The 24,997-nt window shown below is 45.0% G+C and overlaps 1 protein-coding gene across 1 annotated transcript in view; it reads left to right on the forward strand.

Moving 5' to 3' along the window:
* The window catches only part of LOC120933282 (intercellular adhesion molecule 5-like), a 54,556-nt gene that overhangs the window by 13,749 nt on the left and 15,810 nt on the right, over positions 1-24,997 (forward strand). The window contains exons 2-4 of the mRNA XM_040346407.1: positions 15,929-16,177; positions 21,559-21,873; positions 24,288-24,560. Coding sequence (XP_040202341.1) covers positions 15,929-16,177; positions 21,559-21,873; positions 24,288-24,560 — 837 coding nt within the window. The remainder of the gene's footprint in view (positions 1-15,928; positions 16,178-21,558; positions 21,874-24,287; positions 24,561-24,997) is intronic.

Genomic DNA, 24,997 nt, shown 5'->3' on the forward strand with positions numbered 1-24,997 from the left:
TTCCACGAGCGGACGCAATTTTGAAGCGTGACATGTTGGGTATGAATTTACTCGGCGTAACATTATCTTTCATAATATTAATAAAAATGGGGATAACTTTACTGTTGTCTTATTTGTTAATAAAAAAAAAGTATTGCAACGATCGCCATTTTATTCTCTAGGGTGTTAGGATAAAAAATATATATAATGTTTGGGGGTTCTAATTAGAGGGAAGAAGATGGCAGTGAAAAATAGTAAAAAATGACATTAGAATTGCTGTTTAAGGCTGCATTCACACCTAAGCGACAGCCGCGTTCGCGTGTAGCGGCAGATTTGCCGCGATTACGAATGTTTCATTTTTTTTTTCCTAAAGTATTCCCATTGCTGTCTATGGGAAAACGCGCCTGTCGCGTGAAAAAAAGGGTCCGGGACTTTTTTTCAGGCGACAGGCGTTGCGCGTCTATGAGATGTGAACCATCTCCATAGACGGCAATGGGAATTCTCCCCTCTAGCGACAGAAGCGTCCCGCGTCGGGCGTTTTGTCGCTTAGGTGTGAATGGGGTCTAACTTGTAATGCTTAACTTGTAATACCAACGGCCACCACCAGATGGCGCCAGCTCACACATCTGGTGGTAATAACTTGTAATACCAATGGCTCACCACCAGATTGCCCACCTTCTAAGCCAAGTCGCCAGGACACCATTTCTAGTCGCCATGGCGCCATGGCGACCTGGCGCCCGGGATTTGTCGAGCCCTACCACAAGTCAATATTTAACGTCTAAATCAAAAAATCATCAAATGAGATAAAAAAAAACAAAATAAATTGATCAAAAAAGGGTAAAGAAACCCAGTAGAGGCAAAGAGCAAAATTCTAAATATATAGAGATATGGGAGAGATGTCATTATAGCTGGTGATAAGAGAAACTGTTCATATTACAAAGGGGACCAAAGTAAATGAATACATAATACTAATAAAATTGGAATACATCTACTCACAAAAATGTGTGATATCCCATTAAAAATACTACCCGTAAGGTATACGTGTTTTGAAGGGAAAATCCCAAAAATGTCCCTTTTACAAAGAAGCCTAAAGACCTCTCCCCCTCTCTTGGGTGTAACAATCATTTCAATAACTTGGACCCCATCATGGTATTGATTAAAATGTCGGGTGACATTAGTAGATTTTTTTTCTCTATACTATAAAGATGCTCTTGAAATCTATCTCTAAGTCACCTGGTGGTACATCATATATTCTGCACATTACATGATTTAAGAGTGATAATATAAATCATGTATTTGGTATTGCAGTTATAGAATGATTGAATTCTATATTCTCTTTTGTCCCAACGCGAGTGTACCATGTTACCCTTGGTGATATGTTTACAACAGGGACAACTACCCTCACCACACCCATAATTGCCCTTAAAATGTAACCACGTAGTGGACTTGATAATACCAGAATTAAAGAGACTGGGGGACATGGAATTGCCCAATGTGGGGGCTCGCCTTGAAATAAAATTAATGCCATCCTTTAGGAAGGCCAAACAAATGTTATTCTCCGAAAGGATAAGTAAATATTTATTTACAATCTTCCTAATATCCCTTAACTCCTCACTGAAGGGCTTACTAAGTGTGGGTCTCTCTTTACTGAAGCGATTTACCTTATTTTCTCTATCACAAACCTTGCTGGCTTTTAGGAGGTCCCCTCTATTTTTGGTGCTTACGATAGAGAGAGCCCTGTTGAGCATCCACCTGGGATACCCTCTTTGCATGAAACGTGAATACAAAGCCCGGGCCTCTTTTTCACATGTACTCTGATCACTGCATATTCTACAAACTCTCAGGAATAGACTGCTCGGGATGCCCTTAATGGTGTGTTGTGGGTGACCTGATCCCACCATTGACAGAGTGTTGCCAGACAATGGCTTTCTATAGATGCTGGTGTGAATAATCGAACCATCGCCACAAAGATGAACATTCAAGAAACTAGTCTTGCTTCTATCACACTCCTGTGTCCTGTAAAATGTTTATCGTTATTATTGAGGTGCTCTAGAAAATGTTCAAGAGCACCTAAACAAATATCAGCAATGAATATTAGGTCATCTATATAGCGGCGGTACATTCTAACGTGGGATCGAAAGGGGTTGCCTACTCCATAGATGTGATGGCGCTCCCACCATCGCATATAAAGATTTGCAATCGGGGGAGAAAATTTAGCCCCCATCGCTGCTCCACATTTTTGCAGGAACCACTCTCCGTTAAAAACAAAAAAGTTATGTGTCAATAAATATTGCAGAGCATGCAGGACAAACAATCAGTGCTAAAGAATCAAATTGGTATTTTGCAAGTGTTGCAAGCTTGCACATGGGCTGCTCACAGACTGATGAATAACATCCATTATTCTATACTTCTCCATTTTCTGTTTTCTGTGGTGTCTGCCCCTTGTCATGCTTTGTGCCCATTTTATCTTCTCTTTTTTAGTTTCTCACATCATCAGCTGGTTTATGTCATTTTAGCAGAAAATGCACCAATATATTGCAAACCATAGCAACCAAACATCACTCACCATCAGTTCAGATCCAAAGGAAAGTCTCGATGACTATGACATTTCTCAGGACTTTCCTGCACCTAGGAGGGCCAGTCACTGATCACATCCACGCCGCATGGATTGCTCCTCACAGGTGCGCGGAAAGGCAGGTGACGTCATCTGACGTGACGTCAACTCCCTGCCTGCGCCTGCACGTACGGCTCAATCCGTACTCTGCCCACGGCCCCGCCCCCCCCCACTAGCTGCTGGCAGGCCCAGCCACTGCCAGGAGGAGACGTTGTGAGATGTCATTCGCCCAGCCACTACAATGCTGTAGCTAGCGCTCCGCGGGCCGGATTAAAAGGTCCGCCGGGCCGTAATTTGCCCAGTCCTGCTCTAGGGGGTCTCTTTACCCTTTTTTGATCAATTTGATTGATTTTTTTTTATCTCATTTGATCATATTTTGATTTTGACTTTGAAGAGCGACTTGTGGGGCTATACTCTTCCCAAGATACAAGATTGGTCTGTCTGTCAGTGTTTGGACACAACACTTACCATTTACATCTAATGTTCCCTCTCTCTAGTTTTGTTCTTGCGTCCTCTCTGTTACACTAACAGTTTAGTTGGTAACATCGTATTTCTTATCATTTTGCAGGCTTTTGCTACTTTTTTTTGTTTTTATCTTATGATGAGGTCATTTATATTTATGTCGCAAAATACATGTATTTGCACAATGCCATATAAACTCAGTTGCAATGTGATGTGATGAGAGAGAGATTTTTTGCCTTTCTCATGAACATAGACTATTTTTACAATATGGCAATTTCCATATATATTTTAGTTTATTTGGATATATGTATTTATATATGTATATATGTTATGTCCATATACAGTTGTGCTCATAAGTTTACATACCATGGCAGGATTTATGATTTTTTGCCCATTTTTCAGAGAATATGAATAACACAAAAACTTTTCTTTCACTTATGGTTAGTTTTTGGCTGAGGCCATTTATTATCAATCAACTGTGTTTACTCTTTTTAAATCATAATCACAACAGAAACTACCAGGGGTGGACTGACCATTCGGGCACTCGGGCACTGCCGAGGGCCCCATGCCACTAGGGGGCCCCATCAGGGTTGACAGCCTCAGTAAAACCAGGGACAGTATGTACAAATCTGTTTGTTTTTTTAAAATCCCAAGATTATAGCTGTCCTGCCTCTCCAGTACCTTTTCAGTGTGTGTATGTATACTGTGTGTGTATATTGTGTGTCTGTGTGTGTATACTGTGTATGTATATGGGCCAGATTCAGGTAGGAGAGCGTATATTTCTGCGGGCGTAGCATATCCTATTTACGCTACGCCTCCGCAACTTAGACAGGCAAGTGCTGTATTCACAAAGCACTTGCTCCGTAAGTTGCGGCGGCGTAGCGTAAATTGGCCGGCGTAAGCCCGCATAATTCAAATGTGGAAGAGGTGGGCGTGTTTTATTAAAATGAGCCGTGACCCCATGCAAATGAAGTGCCAATCTTATGGCGCATGCGCACGCATGCTCAGTATCACGTCGATTTTACTCCCTAAGATACGCCGGCTCAATGCCTGTGACGTGAATGTAACCTACGTACATCCCCATTCACGTACGACTTACGTAAACGACGTAAAAAGATACGCTTGTTCCGACGTCCATACTTTGCATTGGCTGCGCCTCATATAGCAGGGGTAACTTTACGCCGGACATAAGCCTAACTTAAACGGCGTAGAGGGCGCAAGTACGTTCGTGAATCGGCGTAACTACCTAATTTACATATTCGACGCATAAATCTACGGAAGCGCCCCTAGCGTCCAGCGGAAATATGCACCCAAGATACGACGGCGTACTAAGACTAACGTCGGTCGGCTGAAGCCAGATTTCAGGCGTATCTACGTTCAAGAATACCGCGCATAGATACGATGGCGCATCTTGTAACTTACGCAGCGTATAAATAGATACGCCGGCGTAAGCTGTACGTGAATCTGGCCCTATGTGTGTATACTGTGTGGCCCCATAATCTATTGCCTGGGGGCCCCATAATCTCCTATTGCCCAGGGGCCCCATAACCTCCTATTGCCCGGGGGCCCCATGAGTTGTCAGTCCGCCCCTGGAAACCCAAATGATCCTGATCAAAAGTTTACATACCCCAGTGCTTAATACCGTGTATTGCTCCTTTTAACATCAATGACAGCTTGAAGTCTTTTGTGGTATTTGTGGATGAGGCTCTTTATCCTCTCAAATGGTAAAGCTGCCCGTTCCTCTTGGCAAAAAAGCCTCCAGTTCCTGTAAATTCTTGGACTGTGTTGCATGAACGGCACGTTTGAGATCTCCCCAGAGTGGCTCAATGATATTAAGGTCAGAAGACTGAGATGGGCATTCCAGAACCTTCACTTTATTCTGCTGTAGCCAATGACAGGTCAACTTGGCCTTTGGTGTTTTTTTGGTGTTTTGGATCATTGTCATGTCGGAATGTCCAAGTACGTCCCATGCGCAGCTTCCTGGCTGATGAATGCAAATGTTCCACCAGTATTTTTTGATAATATACTGCATTCCTCTTACCATCAATTTTGACCAAATTTCATGTGCCTTTGTAGCTCGCACATCCCCAAAACATCAGCGATCCACCTCCGTGTTTCACAGTAGGAATGGTGTACCTTTTATTATAGGCCTTGTTGACTCCTCTCTAAATGAAGCGTTTATGGTTGTGGCCAAAAAGCACAATTTTGGTCTCATCACTCCAAATGACTTTGTGCCAGAAGGTTTGAGGCTTGTCTCATTGCTGTTTGTATGCGGGATACTTTGTGCCGTTTGCGTAGTAATGGCTTTTTTCTGGCGACTCGACCTTGTAGCCCATCTTTCTTCAAGTGCCTCCTTATTGTGCATCTTGAAACAGCCACACCACATGTTTTCAGAGAGTCCTGTATTTCACCTGAAGTTACTGGCAGTTGTGGCTGGAATTTTAGTTGGTCTACCTAACCGTGGTTTGGTTTCAAGTTCAACCAAACCCCTCATGTTTCTTGCAGATCCTTTGACAATTATTTTGCTTTCCCCATGACTTAGAGACCAGAAACGTCAGGATAAAAGATGCAAGGGTCTGTCAGGAGTCCAGAAACTCCTTGACTTTTTATACACACACACTAACTACAAGCAAACAGATGGATACCTTTATTAGCCATTCAAACCCCTTTGTGTCAACTTGTGTACATGTTAGGCCAAAATCACCAAGGTATGTAAACTTTTGATCAGGGTCATTTGGGTAGTTTTTGTTGCCATTATGATTTAAAAAGAGTAAACACAGTTGATTGATAATAAATGGCTTCAGCCAAACATTAACCATGAGTAAAATAAATGTTTTTGTGTTTATCGTTCATATTCTCTAAAAAAATAGCCAATGAATCATAAATTCTGTAAACTTATGAGCACAACTGTAGCTTCCATATTCCATTGGTCTCTGCCATCAGTGTTTTTATCTGTCTGTGTTTTTCACTGATATTTTTTTTAATCTTATGGATATAGGTCATACTGCTGATGTTTCTTCCTTTTTTCTTTTTCTTTTTTATTATTTATTATTATCATTAGTGCCCATTGGTGCAGCCTCATCAGTGCCTAATAGTGCAGCCTATTAGTGCCCATGTGTGCCACCTCATCAGCGCACATCAGTGAAGAAGAAAAAATACTTATTTGCAAAATGTTCTAACAAATTTTTTAATTCCCATCCCCACTCCTTTTCTGAAGTCATGTGATTACTTTTCTGGATTTTGACTGGATGTTACTGATCATAGCAGAATTTAGTGTAAGGAATACACAGGAGAAAATGCATGTTGACAAGGGGAGTGTAGAGGAGGGGGCGGGGAGACTACTGACATCACGACTCCACCCACCGAGCTCCAGACAACAGACCCACCCACAGAATCTGCAGTTTTTCAGTTTTTATAACAGACAGAGGGGAGACATATGACAGGTAAGGATACATGCAGGAGGCACCTATATCCTTATAGATCAGCACTATGGTAGTAGTTTAGAAAGGATGACAGCGGGTTTACATCCACTTTAAAGCGTATCTAAACCCAAAAGCAAACATTTATTATATTTCAGCTTACCAATCCTTTTATGTGATGTCTGCATTAGTTTTCCTTTTTTTAGGCTTTCTTTCTACTATTTTCATCTAGTAATCAAGCCAGTAAGTCTGTCATTTTTTCACATGGTCAAGCTCTCCAGCAGAATGTATCAGTTTACACGGATAAGACAAACCATTTAACAATGGCATGGTTAATTAAAATGATCAGCTTTTATTTATACTTGCAAAAGCTTTATCCCAAGAGGGGAAAAAAATGATTAAAATGTGTAAGCTGAAGTTTGGTTTCAATTTGTTAGTCCATATAATGCCGCGTACACACGATCGGTCAATCCGATGAGAACGGTCTGATGGACCGTTTTCATCAGACCAAACCGATCGTGTGTAGGCCCCATCGGTTATTTATCCATCGGTTAAAAAATTTGAAACCTGTTTTAAAATTAACCGTTGATACCTAACCGATAGAAATAAAACGATCGTTTGTAGGCTTGTCCATTGGTTAAAAATCCATGCATGCTCAGAATCAAGTCGACGCATGCTTGGAAGCATTCAACTTCGTTTTTCTCAGCACTTCGTTGTGTTTTACGTCACCGCGTTCTGACACGATAGTTTTTTTAACTGATGGTGTGTAGGCGCGACGGACCATCAGTCAGCTTCATCGGATAACTGATGGAAAAATCCATCAGACCGTTTTCATCAGATTGACCAATCGTGTGTACAGGGCATAAATCTGCTAAAACATTTAACACTCCCCTCTCCACCAGACTGACAATGCTGCTGCCTGCTGTGCCTCATGTTCTCATTTCTCCAGTGCCGTGTCTCACTAATACAGGGGGTGGGTTACTGGCCAGATTATCAGGTGAAAACAGAGGGGGGTAAAGCCAAAGAAAATAAAACAAATGCAGCCACCACATCTAATGATTGGTAAGCTGCTGCAATATAATACATTTTTTGCTTTGGGTTTAATACTGCTTTAATAGGCTTACTCTAGAGTAGGGATGAGCTTCGAGTTCGAGTCGAACTCATGTTCGACTCGAACATTGCCTGTTGGCCGAACAGCGAACTATTTGGGGTGTTCTCTGCAAATTCGAAAAGCGCAGAACACCCTGGGAAAAGTCTATTGGAGAAATCTAAAGTGCTAATTTTAATGGCTTATATGCAAGTTATTGTCCTAAAAAGTGTTTGGGGACCTGGGTCCTGTTTTTTTTTTAAAAAACGGCTGTTTTTTCGGGGAGCAGTGATTTTAATAATGCTTAAAGTGAAACATTCCTTTAAATTTTGTATCTAGGGGGGGGTGTATAGTATGCCTGTAAAGTAGCGCTTGTTTCCCGTGTTTAGAACTGTCCCTGCACAAAGTGTCATTTCTGAAGGATAAAAAGTCATTTAAAATCACTGCTCCCCAAAAAACTGCAGTTTTTAAAACTTTTTTTTGCATTGATACATGTCCCCAGGGGCAGGACCCAGGTTCCCAAACACTTTTTAGGACAATAACTTGAATATTAGCCTTTAAAATTATCACTTTAGATTTCAAACGTTCGAGTCCCATAGACTTTAACAGGGTTTTAAAGTTTACACAAACTTTTGGTCTGTTCGCAGGTTCTGGTGGGGGGGGGGCGGGGGGTTGTTCGGCTCATCCCTAATCTAGAGCAGTTTTGAATGAGCTCACGAATAGACAGAGTGGGAAGGAAATTGATGAAGTCATACATTTAGCCACATACAGGATGTGACTGTCCCTCCCCTCACACTCACACACCCCAGCTTTAACTGCTAAGCATCGCCTTCATTGGTATGAGAAACACACTGCATGATTTTACTGACCGTGCATTATGTTTCCGGGCAATAGGCGGCATCTTTTTCTGTGCCCGCTCACATATTCAGAGTCATTTTATGTAAACCTAATCACTAAAATCTCCTTAAAAGCTTTAACCTGCTAATGTGAGTTGAAAAGTCAGTTCAATATAATAATAATACCTGCTAATCCTGCCATGATGGTCCTTGTCATGGACTTCCTGTTATAAAGTCCCTCAAAGCATACACACAGCAAAAAGAACGTTCACAGCATCTCCCCGCAGGGATGTAGTCCCAAGGGAGGGGGCGAGCACACTGACTAACCCCCAGCCAGAATGGCTCAGATGATGGGGGCAAGCTTACTGAGAAGAAACAGGAAGTGATAAATTCAGACAAAGAAAAAAAACATTTAGAAGGGAAATAAAAGGAAAAGGTAAGTGAACCAACAATGCACTAGCTTAAAGGAACCTATTTAGAAAATAAAAAATGAACCTTTACAACCCCTTTAAGAATTTGAACAAAACTTGAATGGACTCAAGAAAGGTTTTTCTTCTATCGATGTGTATATGAAGCTGGACCAGGAGAGTCGGTATCTGCTACGCAAGCATTATTAGCAGTGAGAACAGCTTTCTTGTGGATAGACATCGGGGTTGATTTGCTAAAGCTGGAGAGTGCAATATCTGGTGCAGCTCTGCATAGAAACCAATCAGCTTCCAGGTATTGTCAAAGCTTAAATGGGTTGTAAAGCTTTGTGTTTTTTCACCGTAATGCATTAAGGTGAAAAAACACCTGGCAGTCACCGGCCCCCCCACCCGTTTTACTTACGTGAGCCCCGAATTTCCTTCTCTGGGGACGTGTTGTCTCTCTCCACGGGGTCCCGGCTCTTGATTGGATAGATGGATAGCAGTGCAGCCATTGGCTCCTGCCAGGGCTGGTGCAAGGATCTTTGTCACCCTAGGCGAAACCTAATTTTGCCGCCAAACCCCCCCCCCCCACCCGCTGCGCCCTTGACTTCACTTTACTCTGCCCTTGCAACACATGTTACCTATCTGACCCCTACACTGACCCACTGACCCCTACACTGACCTGACACATACACTGACCCTCCCTACCTGACACATACACTGACCACCCCTACCTGACACATACACTGACCCCCCTTACCTGACACATACACTGACCCCCTTACCTGACACATACACTGACCCCCTACCTGACACATACACTGACCCCCCCTACCTGACACATACACTGACCCCCTACCTGACACATACACTGACCCCCCCTACCTGACACATACACTGACCCCCCCTACCTGACACATACATTGACCCCCCCTACCTGACACATACACTGACCCCCCTTACCTGACACATACACTGACCCCCCTTACCTGACACATACACTGACCCCCTTACCTGACACATACACTGACCCCCCTACCTGACACATACACTAACCCCCCTACCTGACACATACACTAACCCCCCCTACCTGACACATACACTGACCCCCCCCTACCTGACACATACACTGACCCCCCCTACCTGACACATACACTGACCCCCTACCTGACACATACACTGACCCCCCTTATCTGACACATACACTGACCCCCCCTACCTGACACACACACTACCCCCCCCCTACCTGACACATACACTGACCCCCCCTACCTGACACATACACTGACCCCCCCCTACCTGACACATACACTGACCCCCCTTATCTGACACATACACTGACCCCCCTACCTGATACATACACTGACCCCCCCTACCTGAAATATACACTGACCCCCCCTTATCTGACACATACACTGACCCCCCCTACCTGACACATACACTGACCCCCCCCCTACCTGACACATACACTGACCCCCTACCTGACACATACACTGACCCCCTACCTGACACATACACTGACCCCCCTTACTCCTACTTCCTGCACTACTCACACACACCCCCCCCCCCATATATGGGAACTGCCAGTAAGGAAGTTGTGACATCACTCTTACAAGGCATAAGGAGGCCCCACTCTTCTGAGAGATAAGGAGTGTAGCGCTACCCCCGAAGGAGCCGCTGGTTGTTGTTGGGATCTACTCTCTTGGTTTGGCTCACCCCTAATTAATCAGCTCGAACCCTCTCTTGACACATCAGAAGTCTGGTGGGTAGGTATTGTGACCTCTACTGGGCTGGAGGTCGCAATAGCAGGCACACAATATACAGTGATAATAAAACAATAGTATTACCTGCTTTTTTGGAAGGTCCCTCCAGACGAGAAAATACACTCTACACAGTGAATATATTTAAATAAGAAAGATAAGTTTTCTTAATGTGAACTTTAGAAACAAGCATAGGCTTAGATCACAACAAACAACTGTCAGATAATATCTCACAATGATTCCACAAGGGCCCTTGCAGGAATCAGCAATTAATAACAGCAAATAAAGGTTTAAACTAAAGAATAGTGTTATTCACTTAAACTAAGGTAGGAAGTCTATGCTCGCGAGCTCCCTCTAGCGAGCAGTTCTGCAGAACAGTTAATGTCACGTTGCGGCCGGTTGGTGCACGTTAAATTTGTAATCCACAAGTGGCAATCAGTGAAAGAAGTACACAACGAAGTATCGGGAACAGTAAATGTTGGTGAACTGATCGCTCGTCAGCATCAGTCACTTCTATGAACACTTAAGCAGTTAACTGGGCCATTAAGTTTCGGCCGGAGGCCGAACGTGTGTCTACGGCCTGTGGGGTGGCGCTAATGTGCCTGTCTAAGTGGAAGTCAAAAGCTGAGTATATACTCTCTCACCCGACAGGCCGATCTCCCTGAATTCTCCTCAGAAGGCGCAGTGGTAAAACACTGCTCCACAGCACGAGGGTCCCGGACGAGGGTGGCTCCACTGTTTCAGTTGTCAGCTGGGCTGCCTCTTCGATCTTCGGGAACATTGGCTGGATACTGGAGTCTTGCTTCCTTCCGGATGGCTGGTCTCTTGGTGGATTTAGGCCCAGGCTTCTGGCCTAATTGCACGGCTGTGCTATGTCAACCGCTCCGCATAGGAGAAGATGCAGGTCCCAAGAGACCGAAATCAGCCACGCCCTCTCCTTAAGTAACCTCCCCCATAAGTCTGTGCGGAGGCGTCACATGTTCCGATGTCGCAGGGCATTGTGGGATGTGTAGTCCGCTTCTCCTAAGAGTCAATGGAGTCCATATCTCCCGCTACTTGCATTTCCACAATGCATAACTCCTTAAAGGTAACTCACATATTTACAAGCATGAATAAAGTCCAGTGGGGATAGCCTGTCATTAGACTTCTGACAGGACGACCTCGCTACAGGAGGGGCCCAGATTTATTGTGTAAACTACTAATTACACTTCCCACACCTACTGAAGAGAACAAAGGCAGACATGTATGTAGTCCAATCCCCACCCCCTCCTCCATCCATCCATATGGTCTGAATACACACAGTATTTATCAACGGCGGCAGCTGCAAAAACAGCGACTTCTCCTCTTCCCCTCCCTCCCCAGACACTCCTCCGCCCCGCACCTACCTCCCGACCACACCGATCACTGGGGTTGCTCCTCCCGATCACCCGCACCAGGTACAGAGCACTAACTACGAGCAGAGCCCGAGAGCCGGAGGAGAGCGGAGCGCCAAACCCCCCTGTCACATGGCACACGGAGGAAGCGCAGGAGCTGTGATGGGTTCAGGGCTGATCGCAGGGGGCATAGCGGGCGATGTCCGATGCCGTACGATGTGTGATCAGCGTGGAGGAGGGAGGAGACTGTCCCTGACGAGCCACGCTCGGGGGTGCTGGCGGCACTGATTGACATGTCAGGGCACTGGTGGATAGTGTGCACTGGGCTGGAGTGCAATAACCAGCGGCTGGGCACCCTAGGCGGCAGTGCGCCCCTAGGCGGTCGCCTAGTCCGCCTAGTGGTAGCGCCGGCCCTGGCTCCTGCTGCTTTCAATCAAATCCAATGACGCGGGCGCTGGGGCCAAGTCATACATTCAGTGGCTATGGATACAAAGTGTATGACACAGGAGCATGCCCGCAAGGTCACCCCCCAGGAGAGCGCTTCTCCTAGGGGGGTTATCTGATGTGGAGAGGAGCCGTGAGAGCCGCAGAGGGATGCATTGTATTCATTAAAAAAAATATTTAAATGGCGGTGGTGGTGAGAGAGTTAAACCCTTCGATTAGTGTGCAGTTCACTCATCCACTCACCCGCCAGCTGAGCCGTTTGCTCACTCACCCGCTGACTGACCCGTCACACCCGCAACAAATTTCTCGAAGGTGGGGGCAATTTCCCTGTTGCCCCTCGGATCCGCCGCTGTGCTTGGGTTAGTTGTTCCAGAGTTTTGAACCCAGACAACTAGCATTGGCAGAATGTCAAGTCGGCCTTTATGTTTCCCTCAGAAAAGGTTCCTTTTTGGGGCCTCTCACACCACCAGTGCGCTGCAGCAATGTACAGTAACACACAGTGGGATTTATTTACGAAAGGCAAATCCGCTTTGCACTACAAGTGCACTGAAAGTGCACTCGGATGTGCAGTCACTGTAGGTCCAAGGGGGACATGCAAGGAAAATAAAAAACAGCATTTTAGCTTGCACATGATTGGATGATAAAACCAGCAGAGCTTCCCCTGATTTCAGATCTACCCCTCAGATTTACAGCGACTGCATTTCCAAGTGCACTTTCAGTGCAATTTTAAGTGCACTTGTAGTGAAAAGTGGATTTGCCTTTCGTAAATAACCCCCACTGTGTTGGTTGGTGCCCATGGTATCATTTGTGAATGGCAAACCAACACTTGTAAGAAGTGTACATCCTGTGTATTGTGCTGCAGAAAAATACAGCCTGCACCATTTTTACATGTGTTGTGGTGCATTTCAGGCTATTCATTATGAATAGGCTGTTTATTGCAATGCAACACATGCCCGCCGCATTACTGGAAACCCGATGCGTGTGCCAGGCAGCCGCGATGTCCGCCGGGCACCCGCGATTGCCCAGTAACTGAGCAGGACCATGGATCTCTGTGTGTAAACACAGAGATCCACGTCCTGTCAGGGAGAGGAGACCAATGCTGTGTCCCTTGTACATAGGGACACAGATTGGTCACCTCCCCCAGTCAGTCCCCTCCCCCCACAGTTAGAATCACTCACTAGGGTACACATTTAACCCCTTGATCGCCCCATAGTGGTTAACCCCTTTCCTGCCAGTCACATTTACACTGTAATCAGTGCATATTTATAGCACTGTTCGCTGTATAAATGTGAATGGTCCCAAAACTGTGTCAAAAGTGTCGGTGTGTCCGCCGCAATATCGCAGTCACGATAAAAATCACTGATCACCGTCATTACTAGTAAAAAAAATAAAAGAAATGCTATAAATCTATCCCCTATTTTGTAGCCACTATAACTTTTGCGCAAACCAATCAATTTACGCTTATTGCGATTTTTTTTTTTACCAAAAATATGTAGAAGAATACATATCGGCCTAAACTGAGGAAAAAAAATGTTTTTATATATTTTTGGGGATATTTATTATAGCAAAAATATAGTTTTTTTTTCAAAATTGCCGCTCTTCTTTTGTTTATAGCAAAAAAAATAAAAGCCACAGAGGTGATCAAATACCACCAAAATAAAGCTCTATTTGTGGGGAAAAAATTATTACAATTTCATTTGGGTACAGTGTTGCATGACTGTGCAATTGTCATTCAAATTGTGACAGCGCAGAAAGCTGAAAAATGGCTTAGGCAGGAAGGGGGTGAAAGTGCCTGGTTCATCCTTCAGTCAGAACCCCTGATCTGCATACTTGTTTGGGGTCTGTGCCTCTGAAAGCGCTAAGATTACTTAAAGGGTAACTTTTTTGTGTAAAAATAATTAGCAAATAAAAAAATAAAGTAATATAGCGTATACAATTGCAACACAAGTCATATTGTAAATAAATACAGTGGAACCACGGATTACGAACATAATCCATTCCAGGAGAATGCTTGTAATCCAAAGTACTCGCATATCAAAGCAAGTTTCCCCATTGAAGTCAATGGAAACAAAAATAATTTGTTCTGCATTGACGTCAATGGCATACAATACCGCATGCGGCCAGAGGCGGGGGTTGGGGGGGCGGAGAGCCTCGGAAACGGCCGGAAAGCCAGAAAGGCCCAAGGACAGTTCGGCTGACCTTGGCAAACCTCGGAAAGACTTTGTTCCTGAGCCTTTCCAAGGTTTGCTGATGTCAGCTGAGCTGTCCTCTGGCCTTTCCGTGCATTACCGAATGGCACCGATTGGCGTCGTTCGGCTCCAGCGCCCCCCCCACCTCATGCCAAACACGGTACTGCATACCGCTTTGGCCTGAATCCTGCTCGTTTTGCGAGACAACACTCACAAACCAAGTTAGGATTTGATAAAATACAGTGCTCATATTGTGAAGCGCTCATTAACCACTTTACTCGCAATCCAAGGTTCCACTGTATTATTAAAAATGACCTTTCCTTTTCAATCTGCAGCTGCTGTCATTTTCTGTAAAATGCAATGCAATATGGCTACCTGGAGGTGTTCTGTACACAGATGGTATATAGAACACCCACTAGAAACATCATTTCCTGCTTTTGTGATTGGCTTTCTGATTTTCTGCCCTAAGATACAAGTTAGATTTTGAGCATCCCCTGCAACATAAATTTAATTTTGGGTGTGATACTCTTGAAGGGAAATCAGACCTTGCATCTTTCCTCATTAGAGCCCTGCAAGTGCAGCAGCTGATTGATAATATACTGAAACTAGATTTAGAGGTTACATACAATTTAAAGCGGAGGTTCACCCTAAAAACAATTTTCTAACATTACATTGTGCTCACTCTCGACATTGACAGAACACTGATGTTTTTTTTTGCCGTACATATCATCATATCGTTATTTTCCCCGCCGGCTTCCGGGTAGTGGCTCCCTCGGGAGTGGTCGTTCCTATGCACAGGCTAAGTGATTGACGTGATGACAAAAGCTTCCCCCCGGCGCATAATGCGCGTCACGAGTTGCTGAAAGAAGCCGAACTGCGAGTCGGCGCTATACGGCCCCTGTGCACCGACGTTCGGCTTCTTTCGGCAACTCGTGACGCGCCTTATGCGCCGGGGGGAGGCTTTTGTCATCATGTCAATCACTTAGCCTGTGCATAGGAACGCCCACTCCCGAGGGAGCCACTACCCGGAAGCCGGCGGGGAAAATAGCGATATGACGGTATATACGGCAAAAAAAAAAAAACATCAGCGTACTGTCAATGTCGAGAGTGGGCACAATGTAATGTTAGAAAATTGTTTTTAGGGTGAACCTCCGCTTTAATGCTAAGTTAACAAATCAGACCCTCCCGGCAGTGATTACACTAGGGGCAGTTAGGGGTAGATGTATGTGGAAAGTAATTATGATAACTGAGGATGAGAAGTAGTAGTAAAGAAGAGTTGGGTGGTCAGGTTATAATAACATTGTATATTATATTGTTCTGTTCCATTTCATCCTTTTCCATGTTTCCTTCTCTTTCAGGGAACTCCTGTACAGTGCATATCGAAAAGGAGAACGATTTCGTATTATTTGGACAAACAGCCGTCCTGAATTGCACCAGCGACTGTACAAACCTGTCTTGGGAAACCAGACTGACTAAAGTACGAGTATCTACCGACAGGACAAGCAACTTCTCATGGGTTGAAGTCCACGTTAGTGAGTGGGAAGACTCACCTATACAATGTCTGGCAACCGATGATGACATAGCTGTGGCCAGTGTGATACCTTATGGTATGTTATAGATGTTTTCCTGTAATCAACATGGTACTTCAGTTCAAATATAGGAAAAAAGTTCCAATGCATATGCCAAAATTCAGTTTGTAATATATATATATATATATATATATATATATATATATATATATGTATACACACACACTATATTGTCAAAAGTATAGGGACACCTGCCTTTGCATGCACATAAACTTTAATGGCATCCCAGTCTTAGTCAGTAGGGCTCAATATTGAGTTGGCCCACCCTTTGTCGCTATAACAGCTTAAAATCTTCTGGGAAGGCTGTCCACAAGGTTTAGGAGTGTGTCTATGGGAATGTTTGACCATTCTTCCAGAAGTGCTTTTGTGAGGTCAGGCACTGATGTGGACGAGAAGGCCTGGCTCACAGTCTCCACTCTAAAGCCCCTTTTACACTGAGGAGTTTTCAGGCAGTTTAACGCTAAAAATGGCGCCTAAGTACAGCCTGAAAAACTCCTGTCCAGCATTCTCAAAAGTGAAAGCCCGAGCTCCTTTACCGCTCCTTCCAATTTAAAACCATGGGAAACCGCAATAATACCGCCCCCAATGCGCCTCTGCAGAGGCGCATTGCGGGCGGTATTAACCCTTTTTCGGACGCTAGTGGGGTTAATACCGCACCGCTAGCGCCTGAATCCCGCGGCAATTCAGACGGTATAACGCCGCTATACCGCCACCGCACCTCCCGCCCCAGTGTGAAATGGGCCTAATTCGTCCCAAAGGTGTTCTATCGGGCTGAGGTCGGGACTGTCAAGTTCCTCTACTCCAAACTCGCTCATCCATGTGTAGCGCCCCCTTACTTTCAGAATGGGCACTACATTAAAGTTAGTGGGGAATGGGAGAGTTACCTTGCTCCCATTCACTATTTGTTTAAATTTTGGGACTTCTGTCATTCCAGAAATGTCCACTGGGTCAGTCTGTGGTCCAGGGATGCAATGTCATCCCTAGCCAGCAGTTGGTGCCAGAGGGGTTCTGGCAGAGTAAGTTTCTCCAGCAGCCAATCAGAGGAGTTTTTCCCTCGCGGGGCGTGCTGGAGAGGAGTATATCTGTGACAGGTGTCATGTGTTCTAAAATTTTCGCGGGGTCCCCGTTCCAGGTGCGGCATCCACCTTCAGAGTGAGCGCATCCATGAACCCCGCCGGTGTGGCCCACCTGGCCATAGTTGCAGACCACTTGGAACCTCATCCAGAGGTACAAGGGGACCCCAGTCAATTTTGGCTGGGTTCCCGATTCTATTGAAAGGATCCCAGGCTGAATGCCGTTCGATTGGGGAGTCGGTTTGAGGGGATCTGGTGACCAGTGTACTGACAGGTATGTTTGCTGTCATCTGGTGACCAATGCAGAAATCTACTGGGAGGATTCGCTCCATTTATCTACCTAGCTCAGTCATTGTAATTGGCCTGTGGCAGAGGCCCGAGCCGGGTCTGTAAGAGAGGCCTGTACCTCCCAGAAATCCTAAGTGACATCTCGGCTGCCAGGCCTGTAAAAAAGGGTCTGTCCGGGGGCACTTTACCCACTCAGTTGGAGTGGCGACGAGTTACAAATTGGTACTATGCAGAGCAGTACTGACTGCTCTATCTAATATCCAGGCCTGATACTGCAAGGTTCTTCCTCTCTCTCTATTCATCAACTTTGCCCTTCCCAATTGATGTTGGCCATGTTGGCCTGGAAAATAAAGCATTGGAGAAAAACCTTTATTCACTGTCTGGACCTTCGCTCACTGTTTGTCTCTACAATTGCACCCCTAGACAACGCTAGGGTAACTTAATAGGCCGATCCCAAATCAACCAGAGGCTCCTTCGGGGGTAGCGCTACACATGTCTTTGTGCACTGATGCTCAGACATGTTGGAACAGGAAGGCACCATCCCCAAACCCACAAAGTTGGAAACATGAAATTGTCCAAAATGTCTTGGTATGCTGGTCCCTTAAGGCCCCGTACTCACGACCAAACATGTCTGTTGAAACTGGTCCGCGGACCAGTTTCAGCAGACATGTTTGGCCGTGTGTAGGCACGAGCGGACCATTTTCGGGCGGATCGGACAGGTTTCCAGCGGACAACTGTTTCCTGGACTTGCTTTAAAACAGTCCGCTGGAAACCTGTCCGCCCGACATGTATGGTCGTCTGTTCAGACCTACCGTACATGTCCGGCCGCCCGCCATCCCTCGCATGCGTCGAATGACCTTGACGCATGCGTGGAAGCATTTAAAAGGCAGGCCCGCCCACGTCGCCGCGTCATTGTCACGGCGACACCGCGGACACGCCCCGCGTATTGTTTACGCGCGGAGTTCTGTTCGATGGTGTGTACAGCCATCGAACAGAAGTCCCGGGCAGACATGTCCGAAGAAAACGGTCCGCGGACCGGTTTCATCGGACATGTCTGCTCGTGAGTACAAGGCCTAAGAGTTCCCTTCACTGCAACTAAGGGGCCAAACCCAACCCCTGAAAAACAACCCCACACCATAATCCCCCCTCCACCAAATGATTTGGACCAGTGCACAAAGCAAGGTCCATAAATGGACATGAATGAGCGAGGTTGGGGTGGAGGATCTTGACTGGAATACACAGTAGTCCTGACCGCAACATGAGCCGGGCCTTCTCGTCCACATAAGCACCTGACCTCACAAATGCGCTTCTGGAAGAATGGTCAAACACTCCTAAATCTTGTGGACAGCCTTCCCAGAAGAGTTGAATCTGTTACAGTAAAGCTGCGAAGGGTGGGCCAACTCAATATAGAACCCTACGGACTAAGACTGGGATGTCATTAAAGTTCATGTGCATGTAAAGGCAGACGTCCCAATACTTTTGACAATATAGTGTTTGTGTATATACAGTCAGAGCTTTTTTTCTCAGAAAATAGGTGCAGGAACTCAACCACGACCTGTTCAGATTTCACAAACAGTAGAAGGGTCTTAAAGGGGCATTACATTTCCAGAATTGCATTACATACAGAGTTCAGAGTTCAGGGGGTTACAAAGCTGTCACTTGTAAACACAGAAACCAGACTTTTGTGTTTACAAGTGATTGTGGTGAGAAGGCACCAAAGGGTCTGAGCCAAAGGTGGTGGAACCGAGTTCCCCCAAGTTCCCCCTGAAAAAAAGCACTGTATACAGTGTATATATCGATTCAGTTTCTGAGGATAATTCTGGACCACAGATGTAGCTGATAGCTGGTGGCTCAAGTTCTAAAGCCCACCAGAGCCACTAGGAGGCATTCAAGGTCATGTGTCATGTTTTTTTAAACCTTTGACTCGAAAATAAACCAACAAATGTTTCTTCATCTCTGGATGTGCCACTTTTGCTCTTTGTTGCATGGATTTTCCAGGTTGCGGACCTCGGCAGGCACCCAGTCTTGTTGCCACAGTAGTATCAAGAGATATGGCTAAGAACTGTTTGTTAGTGTGAAACGCGTCAGTCTTCTGTCCGTTCTGCTGTGGCATGTATTTTGAATTTCACTTTTTTTGGAGTACGGCTGTCCAGAACTTCTTGCTGTTTTATTAGTATCAAGAGATCTCTAATTTGCAGACAGCCTTGGAGCGGTGTGAACTCTACTTTCCTTTTCCTTTGGACATACTGTAGGGAATGCATTAAAGAGGAAGTAAACTTCCCTCTAATGTTTGTACCTATAGGTAAGCCTATAATAAGGCTTACCTATAGGTACTGTAAGTATCTCCTAAACTTGAATCGTTTAGGAGATATTTACTGTATATGCCACCGATGACTTCATTGGCACATGCACTCTGAAGGAACCATGGCCTGTGCCATGGCCTGTGCCATGGCCTTTACTCCCGCGCTCATGTGCGGGAGTAAAGTCAAGCGGCTCTGGCCAGTCACACAACTGGAGTATGCAGACCCCCAGAAAGAAGACGGGGGAAGGTGAATGTGGCCTCCAGCGGTGACCACGAGGGCTTCGTTTACAAGTACGTTTCACATAATGTGCTAGTATGCAATGCATACTAGCACATTATGTCTTTACTTTGCAAGTCAGAAAAATAAAAATAAAAAAGAGGCAGGTTTTACTTCCTCTTTAAGGTAAAAAATGTTTAGGCTTTAGAACAGTGGTTCTCAACCTTTCTAGTACAGTGACCCCTTGATGAATTTTCCCAAGTTGTGGGGACCCCCAAGGGTAAAATTATTTACAAAGTGTATAGCACCCAAGCATGTATCTAGCACTGACACGGAATAACCACTTTTGAGGAACCAACTGGGACGTTCATATATAAATGATATGTCTTGTTCCATATTAATTATTTTCTTGCATAGCCACGTCATGTTGGACTTAAAAAAAAAAAAAATGGCGGAACTCCGCTTTAGGTCAAACATGACGTGGCTATGCAAGAAAAAAATTATTATGGAACAAGACATATCTTTTATATATGAACGTTCCAGTTGGTTCCTCAAAAGTGGTTATTCCGTGTCAGTGCTAGATATTCAAAGTGTATAGCACCCAAACATGTATCTAGCACTGACACGGAATAACCACTTTTGAGGAACCAACTGGGACATTTATATATAAATGATATGTATTGTACCACAATTATATTTTTCACAGTCATGTCATATTTTTTTATCCAAAATCGATGTATTAATTACTCTGCTGTGACAAACAGTACAAAAATGCCTTAATTACCGGTATTTAGTGCCTGGCTTGCCAAAGTACCTCAGGTTACCTCAGGTGTTCCGTCAGCATCAGCAACCCGTCTATTATAATAACCAGAAGTGACGTCGCCGCCATCTTGGTACCCTCGTTCGCAGCAAGGCTACAGTTAGAAGTCGGCAAGCGGACATCTTTTTACACCCACCAAAGTCTTGAATTTTACATGTATTTTTACCAGTAAACTGAGCTTATATACTATATAAAGCTTATATAGTATATAAGCTCAGTTTACTGGTAAAAATACATGTAAACTGCAAGACTTGGGTGGGTGTAAAAAGATGTCCGCTTGCCGACTTCTAACTGTAGCCTTGCTGCGGACGAGTGTACCAAGATGGCGGCGGCGTCACTTCCGGTTAACTCCGCTTGCTGACTTCTAACTGCAGCCTTAATGCGGACGAGAGTACCATGATGGCGGCGACGGAACCTCATTTACGCACGGTTCTCCTCTCCCGGAAGTGACGTCTTGCTGGCAGAAACGGACAGACTCAGGCGTAAACAGTCATTTCGGGTCCGTCTCGGCCAGCGTTACAGTTTGGACTAGCATTCGCGACCCCCGGCAAATTGCCAAAGGACCCCCCAGGGGGGTCCCAACCCCCGGGTTGAGAACCGCTGCTTTAGAACCACTTTGCACTCTCAGTTAACATTCCACGTTAAGTAATAATGTCTCAGTGAGCACAGAGAAGTGATTTAAAATTTGTGTAATTACAGTTCTACCATCTGGATTGGACATAGACCTGAAGAGGGAACTGGAGGAGGACGAAGAACATGAAGTCACGTGCTCAGTGTATGGTGTGGCTCCTGTCCAATATGTCATTTTATCAGTGACCAGAGGAGGAGAAACATTTTTCAGGAGAATATATGAAGAGGACCCCAGAAAAGGCCCACAGAACCTGACGGAAACATTTAAGTTTAACGCAACTCGTAGGGACAACCTGCAGGACTTTGCCTGCCAGGTCACATTAAATCTTACAAACGTCCCCAATACCACCGTGCAGTCATCTCCTGTCACTGTCAGGACATATGGTAAGTCAGATCATCTATATAATGTACACCCTCTATAATGGTTCTCTGAAATCTCTTTGCTCTGCCTATAAATGGCTGCTTATTCAATCATAACAATGTTATTAAAGTGCAATTTTAAAGAAAAAACTTCTCAAGCACTTTAAAGCGTACCCATAATTTTGGAGAAAAATACATTCTATGCAATGGTTACAGGCAAATTGGACAGGTTTTAGAGTATTTTTGTGGGGTGCTGTTAAACCAATAATATTCCCACTTTTCACACCAATTTACCTTTTCAGCATTATCTTCCAAGTTTTTGTATGTTTCCAATGTGCAGCATTTAGCTTGCAAAGAGGTCGTGGCTGAAATGATAAAGAACATGTGGACCACTGATAACAAGGACAGGGGAGTCCATGTCTAAAAAAGTTGGACATTTTTTCTTGCTCATTGATCTGCCTGCCCAAGCCAGCCTATGGATCGCTAGGTGCTGAATGAGGGAAATTTAATAGATTCCTTCATCTACGCTAGCGCCATCCTGATGTCCAGGGCCATCCTTAAGGCAGGGAAAAAGGGGCAGCTGCCCTGGGCCTTGTCATTGTTGTGGGGCCTAAAGCTGCTGCCTCATACTTGCCAACTATCCCAGTTTAAATTCCCTTGAAATTTTAGTCCTGTGCTGTGTCCTGATCTCTGTGTGAAGTGCTGCTACAAATGCTGCCCAGCTCTGCCCTATTGTTGTGTACAGATGACTCACCTGCAGACCCTGGGACGGTATCTCCTGATACGCCGTCGTATCTCTGAGTCCGGCCGTCGTATCTATGCGCCTGATTCATAGAATCAGGTTACGCATAGCTATGCCTAAGATCTGACAGGTGTAAGTGACTTACACCGTTGGATCTTAGGCTGCAATTCCAGGCCGGTCGGCCGCTAGGTGGCGCTTCCATATTTTTTACACGTGGGATATGCAAATGAGCATTTACGCCGATTCAGAAACGAACGACCGCTTTTTTTTTATGTCGTTTGCGTTCGGCTTTTTCCGGCGGAAAGTTACCCCTGCTATAGCAAGTGCGGCGTATCCTATGTTAAGTATGGCCGTCGTTCCCGCGCCGAGTTTTGAATTTTTTAAGTCGTTCGCGAATACGGCCGGACGTAATTTACGTTAACGTCGAAACCAATGACCTCCTTGCGACGTCATTTGGAGCAATGCACGCTGGGTAAATTTGCGGACGGCTCATGCGCTGTTCGATCGGCGCGGGGACGCGCCTGATTTAAATAGTACACGCCCCCTAGCCGCGGAATTTGAATTCCGCCGGGGGAATTACGATACGCCGCCGCAACTTTAGAGGCAATGCCAAAAAATTGCCCCAAAATGCATACAAGCCAGCGTGTGGATGAAATCTGCCTTTTAGTTTGACAAAACCATAGCTTTTCATTGTACACCGTTACAACCTTCTAGCTGCCAGCCCACTCAAGGACCAATGACATCATCAATTAATAAGGAGGATGTCCGTTGCCTGCATATCCTTGTTTGGCCCTCCCTTGCCCCTCTTCATCAGCTTTGGGGTCTCATTTGCTAAGTGATGGAGAAAAACCGAGGGAGAAGAGAAACATTGGAGTACTAGTCAGTACCAGTTTGCAAAAGTGTTTTTGCTTTGGTGGAATAAATCACTTTTAATGTTGGTTGTCCTATGTGTATTGATGCTGAATTATGTAAAACCAGAGCTTTTTTTCTCAGAAAATAGGTGCAGGAACTCAACCATGACCCGCTTAGATTTCACAAACAGTAGAAGGGTCTTAAAGGGGCATTAAATACCAGAATTGCATTACATACAGAGTTCAGGGGGTTACAAAGCTCTCACTTGTAAACACAGACAGCAGACTTCTGTGTTTACAAGTGATTGTGGTGAGCAGGCACCAAAGGGTCTGAGCCAGAGGTGGTGGAACTGAGTTCCCCCAAGTTCCCCCTGAAAAAAAGCCCTGTGTAAAACTATTACAATTTTTTGTACACTTTAGAATGGGGGCGCTTCAAGACTGTGCATAGATTTGAAAGGTGCCTTGATTGAAAAAAAGTTTGAAAAACACTGGTCCAGACGGTATGGTCACCTACTGACTTGGCAGGATCCACAGGCAGTTTGACTTTTCAACAAGGCAACATCATTTTGCTTCAGTTAATTGCAGTATAGAGGATGTTTTTCCAGTCTTTTGAAGTGTAGTTTGGAGGGGGTTTGGGCTCTGGGTTTGAACTGTTATCTGCTCTAACAGAGTGAGCAACGGACCTTACTATATTCATTTCCTAATATGCATGATATGAGGGTTGATTGTTTACTGTGGATTGCTGCTCTTTGCACACTCTCCTTCCACTTTTCTCTTCATTATTGAATAAGCCCATTTATGTGACAGTCTTCAGTAATATATTTATGTGTTATTTCTGATGACAGCTCTGCCGGAGGATCCCCGCATTACAGCCGAGATGTGGCTGGAAAAAGGGACAGTGACTACAATCAGCTGTGAGGTCCCCCGTGCATTCCCTCCAGATAATATCATTACAGTGTTGTCTGTTGATGGTTTTCCTAATACCAGTGTCACTGGGAACGTGTCCGTTTCATTCAACCTGGATACCAATGAACTACCGGCGGGTCTGCATGATTTGGTTTGTGTATCGCAAGTGTTCCGGGCCTCCAAGCAGAGCAATATGAGCATACATATTTATGGTAAGTACACATTCCTCACTATAGTATACACTATTGTCATCCTTTTCCACTTCCTTTAAAAAAAATATATATATTTTTAATTGTGTATGCAGACTATCTAAACCATACCCTTTTCACCGTACCCATGTGTTCGTCTCACCTTTACCATAATAAAGACACAACACCATATTACCCTTGAGTGGACGTAGGGGTCGGCCACAGCTTTTATTGATAACCATATAACATTAACTTGTTAACCTTTATTAACACCGTAATTTTCCAAGGGGAAGCAACCAGCCAGCCGCCGGCCTAAGCCGACGGGCATAAAAGCCTTCCCCTCCTTTAATAATTAACTCCTGTACCGCCAGCTGTGACTTAAAACAAGTAGAAAACGCATAGTGCAACCAATAAACGGGGCCTGCAAGGCCAGAACCATAATATCCGTATAAACGTACCAC

The sequence above is a fragment of the Rana temporaria genome, chromosome 3, assembly GCF_905171775.1.
Source record: "Rana temporaria chromosome 3, aRanTem1.1, whole genome shotgun sequence".
Taxonomy (NCBI): Eukaryota; Metazoa; Chordata; class Amphibia; order Anura; family Ranidae; genus Rana; species Rana temporaria.